A 15,726-nucleotide genomic window follows, 5' to 3' on the forward strand; every position below is an offset into this window, starting at 1 on the left:
TACAGTATTTTAGATGTATCCAGAGCAAAGTTAAATTAAGCACCAAACTGCAGATTTTTTAAAAATTATTACTGCTGCAAACACTGTTTGCACTGAGTGAAGTCAGCCTTGTTTCACTATAACAGTTCAAACTACTAAAAACTAACAGCAACTGTTCATTAGTTCAAGTAATGGAGATATATCCCTTTGAAACAGGAATATTTGACACCTTTTCCTACTGTGTCTGGTCCTGAGAAGTTCCATGTGGGTGTGAAATGCAGCAGAGTGACAAATCAAAACTCAAGTGGTTTAGGTTTGTTACAACATTTAATTTCTGACACAGTTCCCATAGCCCTTGTGGGTTTAAACATAGGAGGAGGACATCCTCTTCAGAGGACATCAAAAGAAAAGAGGGTGGAAGAAATAGAATATTCTATCTCCACCCAAAACACCCCTGTAATGAGTTAATGGTAGCACACATCTGAAATTGCTGACATTGCCAATTGCCTTGGGAGTGGATCTCCTTATTTCTATCTTCCCTTCAATATGTCACGAATATCCCTAAATTGGGAGTCTGTGAGCATTTCCTTAGAGATAATCTCCTGCACTACACAATTAGAGAGCTGCAGCAGGTTTCGTTCATCAATCTGTGCCCTCAAGCCCTCTGTGAAATTTTTCTGCTTGAGAAGGAAGGTCCTCTTCTCTGATGGGAAAGCAAGGAGACAATCAGCTTCCCATCAGATATATTTTAACCCCACTACTTGCCTGCTTTTCTCTGAAGTTCTTTTTTCCCTTCTGGTGCAGGGAATTGAAAGGACAAAGCTGCTCCCTTCTAATCATCCTAATAAGTAACAAATACAGGAGCCCTTAGTAGAGAGATTCTTTTCACTGGCATGCCCTAATCACCTCCATAATGAAAGCAGTTAAAGAGGATATTGAACCCTTTAACCAACTGATAGCTGGCTAAGCCTCTTGTGGCAATTGGCCAGGTATTAATAAAAAAAATCATTGAACTCCTTAGAAAGGAAAAAAAAACTGCTAAGAAACTTCAGGGATTCTTCCCTTGAAATGGAAAAATATATAAGTGCCCATTACACTTGAGAAAAAAAGAAAAGCATCTCAGTGGATCATAAAGTGATAGATCAGAAGAAGTTGTTAACTGTCTGGGAGTCATGAAAGTAAGGAATACACACAAACAGCAAGAAAAGAATCACACTCCACCAAAAAAAAATAGAATAAAAACATCAACATTCTTCCTCAAGATTTCTCTTTGCTCAATTTTGAGGTATGCACTAGGCATGTAAGTTCAGCCTTTCAGTTTCAATTTAAAATATACAAATCAGTATAAATATCAATGTCAAATCCATTATTAAAAATAAATAAATATGAAAACTAATTTTAAAGATATTTTCCATTAGTTGGTTTGCTATAGAATATAGCTCCTCGCATTGAAGAATTCTTGTCAAATAATGGCCTGATCCAAAACAACTGTTACTCAAAATATTTTCTCTGTTACTTATAATAAACCTTGAATCAGGACTTTATTTCTGGGTTTGGGGTTTTGGGTTTTGGGTTTTTTTTCCTTTTTTTTTTCCCAAATATTCTTTTATAGAGGAGGTGTCCATAGACAGTCTCACTTTAATCAAAGAAAATGCTGTAGCTGCAACACCAGCAATATCAATTTTAGTTGTAGCTAATCAAGTCAGAGATACCTGGTGGGTATTGGTAGCATGGAAATCTGCCTAAAATCAGCAGATTCCATGTACTATTATCCTGAGAAAATAACAAATTATAACTGATTTGCATTGCAGCAATGTCCATGGGTGACATTTCTGAAGGAGTCCACGGCTTCATTGAAAACTATCCAAAAAGAGGAGAATAAGCCTGCTACACGCAGCAAACATCTGTTGCAGTAACCTCTTAGCTCCACATACAGGCATCAAGGACTCATTAGCTCTGCATCACCAGTAAGTGTCCTTGCTAGTTTCTGTTAGAGGGGAAGGGGATCTTTGATGTGGCCTCTAACTATATCCAGCCAAGGACCTTCAGTAAAATCCACAGCAAGTGGATACCTGATAGCCTAAAGAGCCTTTGACAGAAGACACATAGTAATAACAGAGATAATTAGCCAGAACAGCACATGAACTTCCATGAAATAAGCTCCAGGTTCTGCTATTACTGCATGTCAGAAGACCTAGGCTGCAGGAGTTTGCCAGTATCACCTTGAACTCCTTATGGACCTCTGACTTTGGTTCATCTCCACTGTTCAATCTGGCTGCAAACTCATGCCATGTCAGCCAAAAGAGAAAGAAGTGAGCAGTTTGGCAATTAGAAAATAGCTCCCAACCTGAGTCTTCAGAAAGTCATTTTCTCTTCTTTTTTCTAAACTGAGGATAATTTTTACACAGAAGTGTTGTGAAGATGAATCACCTAATGTCAGTACAGCATTCTGAATATAAAGTTCTGTGCAGCTCCAGCTCAAAGCCACGAGAAAGGATTTCAGCATTTATGGGAAACATGCTCCGACACTGAAGGAACTGAGCACCTCAGCTCACATGGCATTCGAGGAAACACAACAGCATTCTCGGCTGTCCTTGGTGCCAGACCAGCAGCATCAGTCCCAAAACTCATGGTGTCCAACTGGGAAGCTCTCCATTAATCAGTTTTCCTTTGGTCAAGCCTCATAGTTGTGAAGCTGTCCCAAGAAAAAGCAAAAGGTTTTTTTTTATTTTTATTTGAAGCAGGCATAAGACCACTGCCAATAGCTAAGTTTATTTCCTTATTCTTAGTCAAAAACACCTTCATTCACTCCAAGTTCTGCCCTGTGAACCTCTGCTTGCCATCCTTGTATCAGCAGGATCATCTTCTCCTTCAGCTAACTTCTTTCCCAAAACACTTACCAACACCTCTAGCTTCTAACCTTGACTGTGGCTAAACACAGATATTTCTATTCTGACACTTGCAAGGGTCCATAAATGGGTTTACTGGCTAGAAAAATAATCAATAAGCAAAGACCATAAAGTGGAGAAAACAGAATTTCATATATCTTTGTGGGTTTTTTTCTCAAGAGAAACAAGTTGACCCAAGAACTACTAGGTCTCAAGAAGTAGGGAAAAAGAGGAAGATTCAGAAAATCATAGAACATACGGCTGATAAAGACTTCAAGAGGTCAGCCAGTCCACTTTCCTTCCCAAAGGCAAAAGCAGCTGCAGCTTATTCATTCCTGGGAAATTTTTGTGTTATCTCTTTTTAAAGCAGCCTCCTTAGGCAGTCTCTACCTGCACACAACCATCCTGACAGCAGGGAAGAGTTTTCTTCATGGTTAATCTAAATCTCACTTGCTTCAGGTAAAAAAAGAAGTTATGAGTAGTTAGGAGAAAGTGAGCACCAAATACTAAAAAACCACAAGACACTCATTTCTCCAGTGTTGTTACATTAAGGAAGTCTTCAGACACCTCCACCTCGTTCAGTGGCCAGAGGTTTCTCAATATTTCCCCAAAACTGTTTTCCAACTCTTACTATTATGTTTGCACTGTCAATAAGCCACACTGTGGGAAGTTGCAGCTCAACATTATTCTGAGCTGTAATTTTTATTTGTTTATCAGTGATTTTTAAAAAGCTTTTGCTGAATTGCCTCTGGCAGGAATGTGAGGTATCATTGCAAAACCAGTTTTCAAGAACTCAAAGAACTTTATCCACAAATGTGAGCAAAGTAGCCTCAAAGTCTCCTTTGTTGGCAGAACACTATTCTGATTTTGTTTTCTTTTTTTTTTTTTTTTAATTTTCATCAGACAAATAATATAGTGTGAAACAATCTTCCAGACTATTCTAGTTTTGCAGGGGAGAAAAATCCCACACACAGTCCATCTTTACAGGGCTCACTGTAGCAGACCTCCTTCTTGCTTTGGAGATACCACCAGCAGATATTCAGGTCCTCAGCATCCAGTATTCTCCACTAAAGTTTCAGATGGCATGAATGAAGAGATTTGTTACTTCAGTGCACCTACAAGCATTTGTCTCACCAGAAAATCTTGCTCTCTGCTTTCACCTGAATTTATTAATAATTGATTGGCTTAATCTACTCTGTGCTTGTTTGGTTTTTTTACAAGATATGACCTTCATGGTCCTGGCAAGTCATGAATGCCCCAGTTAATTGACCAAAGCATTTGTGTCTTTACCTTTAATCTCTTCCCTTACATGTCTTGTTTTCTTCCTTTCTTTTTTTTCTTTCCATTGCAGGTTGTCCATCTGCCACGATTGCCTACTCAAACTTTTTCAATGCACTAGCTCTAAATATTACCATCCACCAAAAACCAAGAGCAGACTCAAAACACCAGAGGTTAGTCTTAAAAGAGGAGCAACAGACAAAATAATTCACTTGTGAGAACACTTCAATCTTTTCCTTACCCAGATTAGAGACATCACTGCACTACTAAGTTGGTGTTTTTTCACCCATTTTATGGAAGGGTAAAACAATGCAGAGAAAGAACACAGAGACTCAACCACTGTCCCAAAATGGATTTAAGCATGTGTTTGCTTAGTTCATTAATGCAGGTTCAAACTCCCTGTCAGGACACCATCTGCCAGAAGTATGAAATGTCCTCATCTGGATGCAGACAGCTCCTGAGTGTTTGGCTACTCAGCAGCCAACCAGCTGTCAAGAGGTGGATGTTCATTCACCATTACAGGTATTGCACGACATTCTTTTAAAAAGTATTTTATCTGAATAGTTCACTCACTGCTTATAGTAGGTTCAAAACTGAAAACAGAGTCCTAAAAGCTTCAAAAGGAGACTCATAATTCACAGCACACACTGCCTTAATTTTGGTCCCCTTAGAGTAACTTCTCAGGAAAAAATAAATGAATAAAAATTTTCAATCTGTTTGTTGTTTCATTTCAATTTACGGTGACACAAGCAGCTTTCAGTTCTTTACATTCTGCACAAGCCTCCAATGTTTACTAGAGTTTGGTAGTGTTAAATCAAGTACAACTATCACCCTTTAAGCCCTAAATGATAGAGCAATATCCATACCAATAACACATTTTGACAGTGTTGACACCTGCTTACAGAAAAGCAGGTTAATGACCTATAGAAAAGGGCATTAAAACTTGCTAGAAATCCTAGAAATAATCTTTTGTTTTTGGAAAGTGGTGCTTTTATTCATAGTATCAAGCCTTTAGATGAACTCTGTGGCATATTCTACAGCGTATCTCATAGAAGACAAATAGCTGGATGAAGAGCTTCATTAAACCACTCTTTTTCATCATTTTGACTGTGCAAGTGGAAATGGATAGGAATTCATACTAGCTCACTCTGAAACAAGAACAGTCCTGAAATGAATGCAGCACCTGGTGAGAGCCAAAAAAAGCTTATTAACTCTTTTTGATCCCCTAAAAACTTTTACACAATTCAAACACAACCAAAACTTTGTAGAAGCTGGGGGAGAAGAAGGGGAGGGGGAGAGGATGTTCTGCTAATTGATTTTAAGAGCAGACTCATCTAGTGTTGTAGCACCTGCTGTTGTCAACCTTTCCATTGTTGTGTTGGTTTAAAAGAAAAAGAAAAAAGAAAAGGAAAGAAAGAACAAGAACATTGCACCTGAGGAACAGAAACACATGTTCTGCCCCAGGTAAAAAAAAAAAACAAACCTGTTTTCATATACTTAATTAGCTCTCACTTTTAAATTTAATACTCAGCTTAACAAGTGAGCAGTAACCCCTAAGCATCCGCCAATAAAAGCCAAATACCACAGATTAGAGGAAATGAGAGACTTGACCAAATCTCAGTGCTTTGCCTCACACAGGAGATTTCCAGGTTTTCATGGTCCCTTCCAAACAGATCTTTGATGATGCGATTCCACGGCAAGCAACAAGCGGCAGAGCCTGCCCGAGGAGGTGAGTCCGGAGCTGCGGCGGCGGACGGGAGCCGAACCTGAGCACCGCAGCCCGAGGGCTCTGCCAGGGCTGTGCCTGTCAGTGCAGAACCAGGGACCGGGGACACTGCCGGAGCTGTCCCTGTCCCTTCAGCACCACGGACCGGGGACACTGCCAGAGCTGTCCCTGTCCCTCCCCCTGCAGAACCATGGACAGGGGACACTGCCGGAGCTGTCCCTTCAGCACCATGGACAGGGGACACTGCCGGAGCTGTCCCTGTCCCTTCAGCACCATAGCCCGAGGGCTCTGCCGGGGCTGTCCCTGTCCCTGTCCCTTCAACACCATAGCCCGAGGGCTCTGCCGGGGCTGTCCCTGTCCCTGTCCCTTCAGCACCACAGCCCGAGGGCTCTGCCGGGGCTGTCCCTGTCCCTGCAGAACCAGGGACCGGGGACCCTGCTGGAGCTGTCCCTGTCCCTTCAGCACCACGGACCGAGGACACTGTCGGAGCTGCCCCTTCAGCACCATGGACTGGGGACACTGCCGGAGCTGTCCCTGTCCCTGCAGCACCACAGCCCCAGGGCTCTGCCGGAGCTGTCCCTGCAGAATCACGGACTGGGGACCCTGCCGGAGCTGTCCCTTCTGTACCATGGAGAGTGTACGCCGCCAGAGCTGCCCCTCCAGTGCCACGCACCGGGGACACTGCCAGACTTAGACCTTGAGTACCATGGACACTGCCGTGTGAGTCCTTTCAGCACCATAGACTGGGGACACTGCCAGAGCTGTCCCTGCAGCCCCACGTCTCAGGGGCAATGGGGCACCTGTGCCATGGTCTGGGGACACTGTTGGACCTGTCCCCTGGCACTAGAAGAGAAGCACCAAGCTCTTCCTGGCAACTGATGGGCCATGGCCAACCGTGAACACCTTTGATTAAATTAAAGCCACAGTAGTTGAAATCAGCACAGCGAAGAGGTAATCACTCCAGACATGTTGCTAGCATGGCAGTATCACAGAGCACAATTAAGTTAGACATAAATTAATCTGCAACCATATGCATCTTGCTCGACTTTGTGGTCCGCCGATTCTTATCACTGCTTTGTCTGAAGGGACGTTTTGTAGAGATAGAGGTACCCTTCCAGATTAGGCAAGGTCTTTGTTCACTCTCTTTTAAAGGTCAGCCTTCAATGATATTTAAGACACACTTTTGCTGGAGTATCTACTGAGTAAAGCAGGTTCACCAATGCACACTCTACTGTATGTGCTTCTGGAAGTCTATCCAGAAGGTTTTGGAGGGAGAAAAGAGCATACACACAAATTTGAAAAGAAATAACCAGCACAAAATATTAGTATGAATATTTTAGGTCACTTCCCTGGACAAGAAACATAGATAACAACTCTTATTTTTCTAAGAACTTAAACAAAGTAGTTTTTGGTTTTTTTTTTCCATCCGTGAGACAAATTAGTTTAGGATAAATAAGAAATTAAAGAAAAATCTTCCATGCTTACTTTTACAGACTAGCTGTAGATCAGACAACATCATGAAGCCACTTTAGTACTGAAGAGATGATACAAAAAATAGAATTGCATTTGGCAAGATGCAGAGAGCAACTATTAATAAACTTTTGAAAGACGGATCAGATATCCTCCCAGAGCACAGCTTCCCAAGCGAACAATTGTTACAGAATGTCTGCAACTTTCTGCACCATTCTTTATTATCAGTCTTCCTCCCAGTGGTTCCCTGTTGCTATACACATTTTTAAATTTAAACAATTCATACATCCCAAAGCACCCCTGCCTACAGAAATGCATTCTGAGGTACTCTGAGCTTCCTAAACAAATCCCAGCCCTCTGAAGGAGAAAATGCTACAACTTCCCATGCAGGTTGTACTTGTTTATGGGTAAAATACCATCAAACCAGCAAACTACAGTACAAACAACCCTTTCTACCTGTCACCAACAGAGCTTAAGAACATAGCAAGTACTGCAGGCAGCTCCTGGGCAGGAGTACAGGCACTGTGAGTACCAGGAGTGTGTGGAAGGCTTGTTGTAACACAGAGGAGCAGAACAGCATTCACTTAGCACACACAAGTGGCAAGAGACAGGCTGAGGAGGAGAGACTCAGTGGTCAAAGGAGGAAAGAGAGTTCTGACATTGTAACCAACAGCGGGAAATACAAATCATCAGCCAAAGTTGCATTCTACTTTATGTTCCATGACCTGATAATATATGCATTTGTATTAATATAGCTAATAACAGAAAGGTAGAGGAAATTAACCCTTAAACATCTTATCTTTGTAAGGGCAAATAGGCTTTATACTGTCAGATGGTCTTTCAAAATAAATTTTTTACTGCCCCAGGTAGAATATAGTCAAATACAAACATAAGGAGACACTTTTCAAAGTGCAGTGGACAGCACGTTCTGCTCAAAACTCAGTATCTTCCGGCGGCACTGTGAAAATTTCTTATAACAATCCCTACGTGGCAAAAAGACCAAGTCCTTATGTATTAACAAGAGAACTAATTTCATGTCCCGTTATGTATAATGCACTATCAAACAGCCACTGAGTTAGAGGGGTCGCTTCAGACCTCCACAGGTATTAAAAGTTCTGGGAGAAAAAACATTATCAACTGTCTTAGTAAACCCACCTTAAAAGAACACAAACCAGCACGAGTAAACCTGCTCATCCAGCCAAAGCCAGAGTTGTAGCACAGTTCTGGGTGCACTCCGCAGCCTCTGAGTCACAGTGGTATTTATTTTTATGGCAGAGAAACAAACTTTGTGACAAATTCTCAGCTTCAGCTGCGGGAAGCAGGGAAGTACAAAATGACAGCCTGTGGCTGTGTCCACTGACTGCCCCTTGACTGTCCTGAGAAGCAGCACATCTGGGAGGCTGGGCAGCACGGATGTGACAGCCAGCATCATTTTGCCTGGCAGACTATTTGCCCACAAAGGGGAAATGCAGACTGTGACCTGTTGTCACATCAGACGCTCCAGTTGCAATAAAAACTCCAGGAACACATTGTCAGTGCCCAGGGTTTGGGCACAGCTGTGGGAACCACCACCACTGCCCTTGCCAACTCCAAAACAAAGTTTGCAAAAGCAGCTCTACCCATGCCTGGCTACGTGAAGGGCTTTCCCAGCTGATCCAGTTCCCATGCCCTCATCATTTTCATTCTCCTCCAGGCTGCTTTTTGCCCAAGTTTTCCCCGTGTCTCTTAAGGTGGAAGAAGGAGTGTAATAACAGGGCCTTCTTCCTGAGGGGAACCCCAGGAGTGTCACTCTGCCTCTTCCCTCTTCCTCCCTCTATGTCTCCATCCAAGCCACAGAACCATGGTAGCCACCTGGTCAGTGCCAATGCCCCTAGCCAGACCAGCGCCACTCTTCTCCAGTCACACAAGAGACAGAGGATCCATCTCCAGGAGAAGAGGTGCGGGACACCCTCAAGTTCAACAAGTGCCCAAGAAGAGCATTAAATTACGTAACACGGGACGGAAGCAAAAAGACTCATCCAGCACAGACACCCTTGCACGCCACAGCCTCCCTGCCCCTCTCCCTTTTTTTCCAGCCCAGGAAGTTTTTGCCCCAGCCCCGGCCATGGCCCCACAGGGTTTCATCGAGGGGAGTCACTCACCGATGGTCGTGATGACCGTGATGGCAAAGTAGAAGGAGCCGGCGAATTTCCACTGGACTCCGGCGCGGTGCGGCTCGGACTGCATGATCACCAACTCCAGCTGCCGGTAGTCCTCGCTGGTGATGTTGTACTTTCCTTTGAGCCGGATCTCCTCGGCTTTGAGTTTCTCCTCCTCCCGCATCTCGTTGTCGGACTCCAGGGCATCAAAGACGGCAGCCCCGACCAGCAGGTAGGTGAACGTGCAGATGATGAGGGACAGGGTCCGCACGTTCTGCCTCTTCATGGCCGCCAGCAAGGGGCGAGTGAGGGGACCATGTCCCCCCCTGACCGCCCGGGGTTCCGACAGGCCGCAGCAGCCACAGCAGGGCAGCAGCTGCCGGGGGGGCCGGCGGCGCCCGCCGCCGCTGCCGCCGCTCCGGGGCAGCTTGTGCTGCGGCGGCGGTCGCTCCCCGCCCGCCTGCTCGGGCTCCTGGGAAGAAGAGAGGCACAGGAGGCTGCTGGAGCGCCGGGACCAGGTGCCCTGAAGCCGGGAAACTCTGCGCAGGACCTGCCCAAACCAAGCCGTCCCAGTGCGCAGGGCCATCCAGGGCACCCCCCGCTCCTCCCCAGCACCGAGGCCAGGGGCAGGGGGTCCCCGCCGAGGGGCCGACGGCCCCGGCACGGAGTCCTGCGGCGGGCGAGTCCCCCCGCGAAGTTGGCGCGGCGGCGCGGGGAAGGGTCGCCCGCAGCCCGGGCGGGGCGCGGCGGGGAGGCGGAGGCCGCCGCCGTCCCAAGTTTCTTCAGGCGGAGCGGCGGGGCCGGGGGGAGCCGGGCGGCGGCAGCGCGCCCATCCGCGGAGGAGCAGCGGGGCGAGGGGAGGAGGGCTCCCTGGCTCCGGCCGTCGGGGACCCGACCCGCCCCGGCCCCGGCTGCCTGCGGGAGCGCCGGCCGGGAGGGTCGGGACGGGCTGGGCGCTCTATTCCTTCCGCCGCGGTGCGCGGAGGGCGGCGGGGAGCCGGGCAGCTGCTGCTGCCTCTGCTGCTGCTGCTGCCTCTGCTGCTGCTGCAGGTGGCCGCGGCGTGGGCAGCGGAGCGGCGTCCGGCGCGGCGAGGGCGGCGGCGGCGGTGTCAGGCGGCGGGCGCGGGGCCGGGGGCAGCATCCCCGGGCGCGCCGGGCCGCGCCGCCGCTCGGGCGGGAGGCGGGGGCGCCGGGCCGGCGGCGTGGCCCTGGCGGCGGGGAGCCGGCGCTCCGCGAGCGGGAGGAGCGGCGCGGAGCCGCCCCGGCCGGCGGGCGGGGAGGAGGCGGCGGCGGCGGCCGCGGAACGAGCACCTGCCCGGGGCAGCGGCGGGGCGGGACGGCGGCGGGCGCTGGCTCCGGCCGCGGGCTGCCGGGAGGAGCGGAGAATCGCCGGCGGCTTCCCCGGGGAGCGCGTGAGGGCAGCTCGGCCCCGGGCGGACACAAAGACGGAGGCGAGAAGAAAAAATAAGACCAAAAAAAAAAAAAAAAAAAAAAAAGAAAAATTAAAAAAGAAAAAGAGGCAAAAAGGAGGGAAAAATGAAAGGGTACTTTCACGGCTGCTACCCCGGCGGTCGGTACCGGGGCTGCTTTATTTAGGATGATTTTAGAACAAAGCCGTTAAGAAAAAGAGCGACCGTCCTCCTCCTCCTTCTCCCGGGCTCTTGACATCATCTCGGGGAGAAGCGAGCCCGCGCCCCGCAGCCATCGCCTGCGCGTGTGTGCGGGCGTGTGTGCGGGTGTGTGTGTGTGTGAGTGCGTGCCCGTGCCCGCTCCGGCGCGGGAGGCGGGATGCGGGAGGCGGGATGCGGAGCCCGCCCCGGCCCGCCGCGGGGAGCGCCTTAACCCCCTCGGCGCCGCACCGGCAGGGAGCGGCCGCGGAGCTCCCCCGGCGCGGCTGCGGCTCCCGCCCCCCTTCTCCGGACTCGGCCACGCCCCGGCCGCCGAGCGGGGCCGGGCGGTGGCGGGAGGGCTGAGCCGTGCCTGCAGGGACAGCCCGGAGCCGCTCCCACCCTGGAGCCGAGCCGCGCGTAGCGGCCGGGACGGTTTGTGCCACCTCCGCCGCCCGGGGATAGCGGCTCCGCGGGCTCTACTGCACCGCCGCCTCTCCACAGACCGCCGGAACCGACACACAGGCAGAGCCCTGCACGCCCCGAGCCTCACACACCATCCCTGCACGCCCCGAGCCTCATACACCATCCCTGCACGCCCCGCAATGCACACCACCGAACATGCACACACACAGCCCTGCACACCCTCAGTGTCACACAGCATGGCCCCCATGCACACACCTGCACAGCCCTACACGCCCCAAGCATCACACCCCACAGTCACACACAGCACAGTCGCTCACCTCACCTGCAGGTCGTGTGCTGATACTCCATGCACACAGAAATCCACACAGCACAGTTCCACTCAGGCACCCCACACACACACGCTGACCTCGACACACCACAGCCACACATACCACAGCCCCACACATCAAAATTCCCTCAGGTCCCCACCAAATGTGCCGCAGCATCACACACTCCAAAACCTGCTCACACCACCTCCCTCCACACTTCAAAGCCCCTTCCCCAGCCTCAGCATAAACTCCAAAGCACAGGCAGGCACTCAGACCCATGTGTGGGTTCACAGAGGTGGAACTTGATGATGTTTAATGTTCCTTCCAGCTGAAACCATTCTGTGATTCTGTACTCGTTGCATGCAACCTACATACACGCAGCAAAATGTTCCCAATGGTTCAGAGGAGCCAGCCTGGCTCCACAGAGTCCATCCCCAGCCCCATGGCTCCTGAGCCACCACCCTGGGGAGGCTGCAATCCCTCAGCTCCCCTAGCCACATCCTGCCTCTCACTCACCATCAGGTGTTACCACAGGAGCCTGAGGCTGCTTTTTTGTACTCCCTGAGACAAGGCTGACCCTCCTCGTGTTGTCTTGCTCATAATTTCAGGCATCCTCCTGCATTAGAGCTAGGATTTTCAGCCTTACCCAGTGAAGGATGAGCTGGTCCTGATTTCTCTGATCCTCAGGTTACATTCCCTTGGTTTAGGTCTTTCTCAAATCCTAGGACCACAGGGCTCATTACTGTAATTCTCCATCCATAAAGCATCTCTGTCTGTCTCATTCCTGGCCTAAAGCCTTTGGATACCCTTCCTGAGGCATGCAGGGGCAAAGGGAACCCAGTGCCTTGTAGGTGGATCAGATCAGAAGTCAATCTCCAAGACTGAAAGGTGTACCCCAAGCTGAGTGGATGAAGCTGGTCACAAGGCCCTTTGAGAAACTCAAAGGGGGTGCAGGGAGGAGAAAGAATTCATTCCATCAATTCAGCAAACAAGAGTTCCCCCAGGGCAAATTCTGAATCACATCACCTGAGAGTTACCAGAATCATTGCAGCACGACATGGAGCAAGGTCTCACCTGCCAAAAGAAGTGTGTACAGATCAGCAACAAGGGGAAGGAGGGGAAAGGTGGAGAAAAGAGGAAATATTTGGTTTTGATCAACTCCTTAAATATAGAAGTCTGATTACCTTTGCCCATTTCTGATTCCTCAAGGGAGAGCAGGAGAAGAGGAATCTATAAATAGTTTGCAACACACAGAATCCTATAGCAAAGTTGCTGGGAAAGATCAATAGCATGATTCAAGGAGGGCTCCAAATTACATCTCAGGGGAGGGAGGTGCTGAACAGAATTGATAAATGAGTTGCAAATGCTGTGTGTGTTGTGTGTATCTAATTAACAGAGGGTGACTGGGATCAATAGCAAGGAAGGAGATGGTCTAAAAATAGGACTCAGGCAGGGACTGCAACCTGCGGGCAACAGCTTGGATGGAAATGTCCCCTGGAGTAATTAACCTTTAGCTGAAAGTGATGGTTAGCAGGAGGCCAGAGTGGGGCCTGTGGGCAGCTGGGAGGGGATGAGGGCTCTGTGGGACCCAGGGCACAGAGCAGTGTGACATTGTGGGGGCAAAGGCACGGCCATGAGCTCAGAGCCTTCCTTTGGTCAGGCGACAGTGACAGGATGCTGATTGGTGTGGTGCTTTCTGGAGAAATATCTGAATATTGATATTTTACTGGGGTTTTGGAACAGAAAATACATGCTGTTCTGTGTACTCACCAATATTTCAACATTGCTTAGAGAAAAGTAACAGTTATTTTTTAAACCTCTATTTACTTCCATAAGAATCTGCAGTTTTCTTCTCTTTTGCTGACCCTGTTACCAAGGGAGTACCCACCACTCTGAGGAACAATCTTTGCTCATCCAGACTCAACATCACGTACATATTTGAGCCACAGAGAAAATAACTTGCAAAGGGGAGTGTCCTTCAATCCTTCCATCTACAACAGAGCTGCCAGGCAAACTCCAAGGGAGAAGGATTGATGTTGAGCAGGATGGTCTGTGGCTCAGCTTATGGGCTCTGCTGAAGTGGCAGGCTTCAGCCAAGTGAGAGGCAGAGACACACCCAGGAACAGAAAGTTCATCCTGAATGCAGGATCTGGACCTGGGGTATACAGCATGACTAAAAGAAAAGGAAACTGTAAAGAAGAATCTAGAAAATATCTCTGGTAGGAAAAGATTTGGAGGGGTAGGTGGTGAGTGAAGAGCTTTCCTTTAATATAGACAGAAGTGACTAAAAATTCCTGAACAGTAGTTTTCTCCATGAGATTAAAAACAAACAAACAAACAAACAAACAAATAAATAAATGTCTTTTATTCTGCTGCAGATGGAGCTACCAAAGAGGCAAACTATGTTTAGTCACCAAAAGGAAAGTTAACTCAAAGGGTCAACACAAAACTTAGCTCCTCTTGGGTTAGTCTAATTTGTGGGAGAGAACACAGGCAGGAAGACAGCTCTGAGATGTGCACTGGGTGCCCTGGCTGCTGACAGCTCTGCTAACCCAAAGTTGCACCTACTGTCTCCACAAAAAGCCAAGTGGAATTTGAAATTTCCCACGTTTTAGGTAAGAGGATGTGGGTGCTGTTGTGTCACAGCAGCTCTCCTGTTTTACCTTGAGTTCACTCTGCAGCAAAGGCAAGAGCCAGCCTCAAGGCACTTGGGTTGGGAGTTGTTCTCCTATCCAGCCTCTGGACCTCACAGAGGCTCTCCTTGAGAGAAATCTGATTTCTCTCTCTGTGCAAGAACGGGATGAGAGCTGCCAATCCATAAGCCATCTTCCAGGTGAATTACAGGAGTCACAACAAACCAGAAAAGGAATAAAAGCCCCCAAAACAAGAAAAATAGCTGAAAAATATGATCAGTACTAGAAAGAAGACCTAACCTGTTTATTTTTCAACACAGGTTATTAAGAAACCATTTTCTTTCTCTGAAAATGGTGGCATGAAGATGGCCAGAACAGCAGTTCTGATTCAGGTCAAGGTTCATTGAGCCCAGAAGCTGCTCATCCACAGAGGCTGTGCAGGCACAAGGGAGAAATGCCAGTGGAACAAGTATGTCTAGTCCTTTTTCATCTCTTTAAATACTCTCCCAACCTCAGACTACCTTAAATCAGTGGATATTCTGAGTTCTTATTTAGTTGTTCTATCCAGTGACCCATGACGGATCTTTCTCCCAAGCACTTGTCCTCTCTCTTTCTGAACCCAGCTGAAACTTTTTGCCTCCTCAGCAAAAATTCAAGCTGAGGGCAAGTTGGATGGAGCTCTGAGCAACATGGTCTAATTGAAGATGTCCCTGCCCATGTCAAGAGGGTTGGAATGAGATGATCTTCAAGGTCTCCTTCCAATCCAAACCATTCTATGAAACCATTAAAAATTCTCATCCTTCCCGAAGATGAATGGATCAATGGATCTGTTCTTCAGAGCAGGAAAAGTGCTCCCTTTTATCTGTTTTGTCCAAGCTTCCTTCAGTGGTCCCCAGGCCCTGGGCTGGAACAGAGAACATACTGAAATTTCTCCATGCCATCAGGGCTTGGTAAAGACTGAAGTTCAAGAAGGTTACTCTGTTTTTAGCCGCTGTTCCCAGTGCAGGACCATAAAATGACATCTCCATGTGGCTCTCCCATCTCTGCCAAGTAAGAGGAACAGGGTCCAGGTGTACAGGTGAGCAAGGCAGAGGTGTAGCCCTGTAAAATGTCTCTGGCCCTTTTGGGGCATTTCTTTGAATTGCTACTATAAAAGAGTCACTGTGTTGAATTTTGCTGTGGATGTTCTTTAAAGTGACAATTCACAGAAGGTGGTCACACACAAGGAGTAGTTGTTGCCGTGCTGTTCACATGAGAGGAGGGCTGCAAATCT

At 48.2% G+C, this 15,726-nt stretch overlaps 1 protein-coding gene across 1 annotated transcript in view; it reads right to left on the reverse strand.

Moving 5' to 3' along the window:
• Window positions 1-10,065, reverse strand: part of KCNK9 (potassium two pore domain channel subfamily K member 9) — an 88,905-nt gene extending 78,840 nt beyond the window's left edge. Inside the window, exon 1 of the mRNA XM_059486457.1 lies at window positions 9,483-10,065. Within this exon, the coding sequence (XP_059342440.1) occupies window positions 9,483-10,065 (583 nt within the window). The remainder of the gene's footprint in view (window positions 1-9,482) is intronic.
• Between the last annotated feature and the right edge of the window lie 5,661 nt (window positions 10,066-15,726).

The sequence above is a fragment of the Ammospiza nelsoni genome, chromosome 1 (assembly GCF_027579445.1).
Source record: "Ammospiza nelsoni isolate bAmmNel1 chromosome 1, bAmmNel1.pri, whole genome shotgun sequence".
NCBI classification, from domain to species: Eukaryota; Metazoa; Chordata; class Aves; order Passeriformes; family Passerellidae; genus Ammospiza; species Ammospiza nelsoni.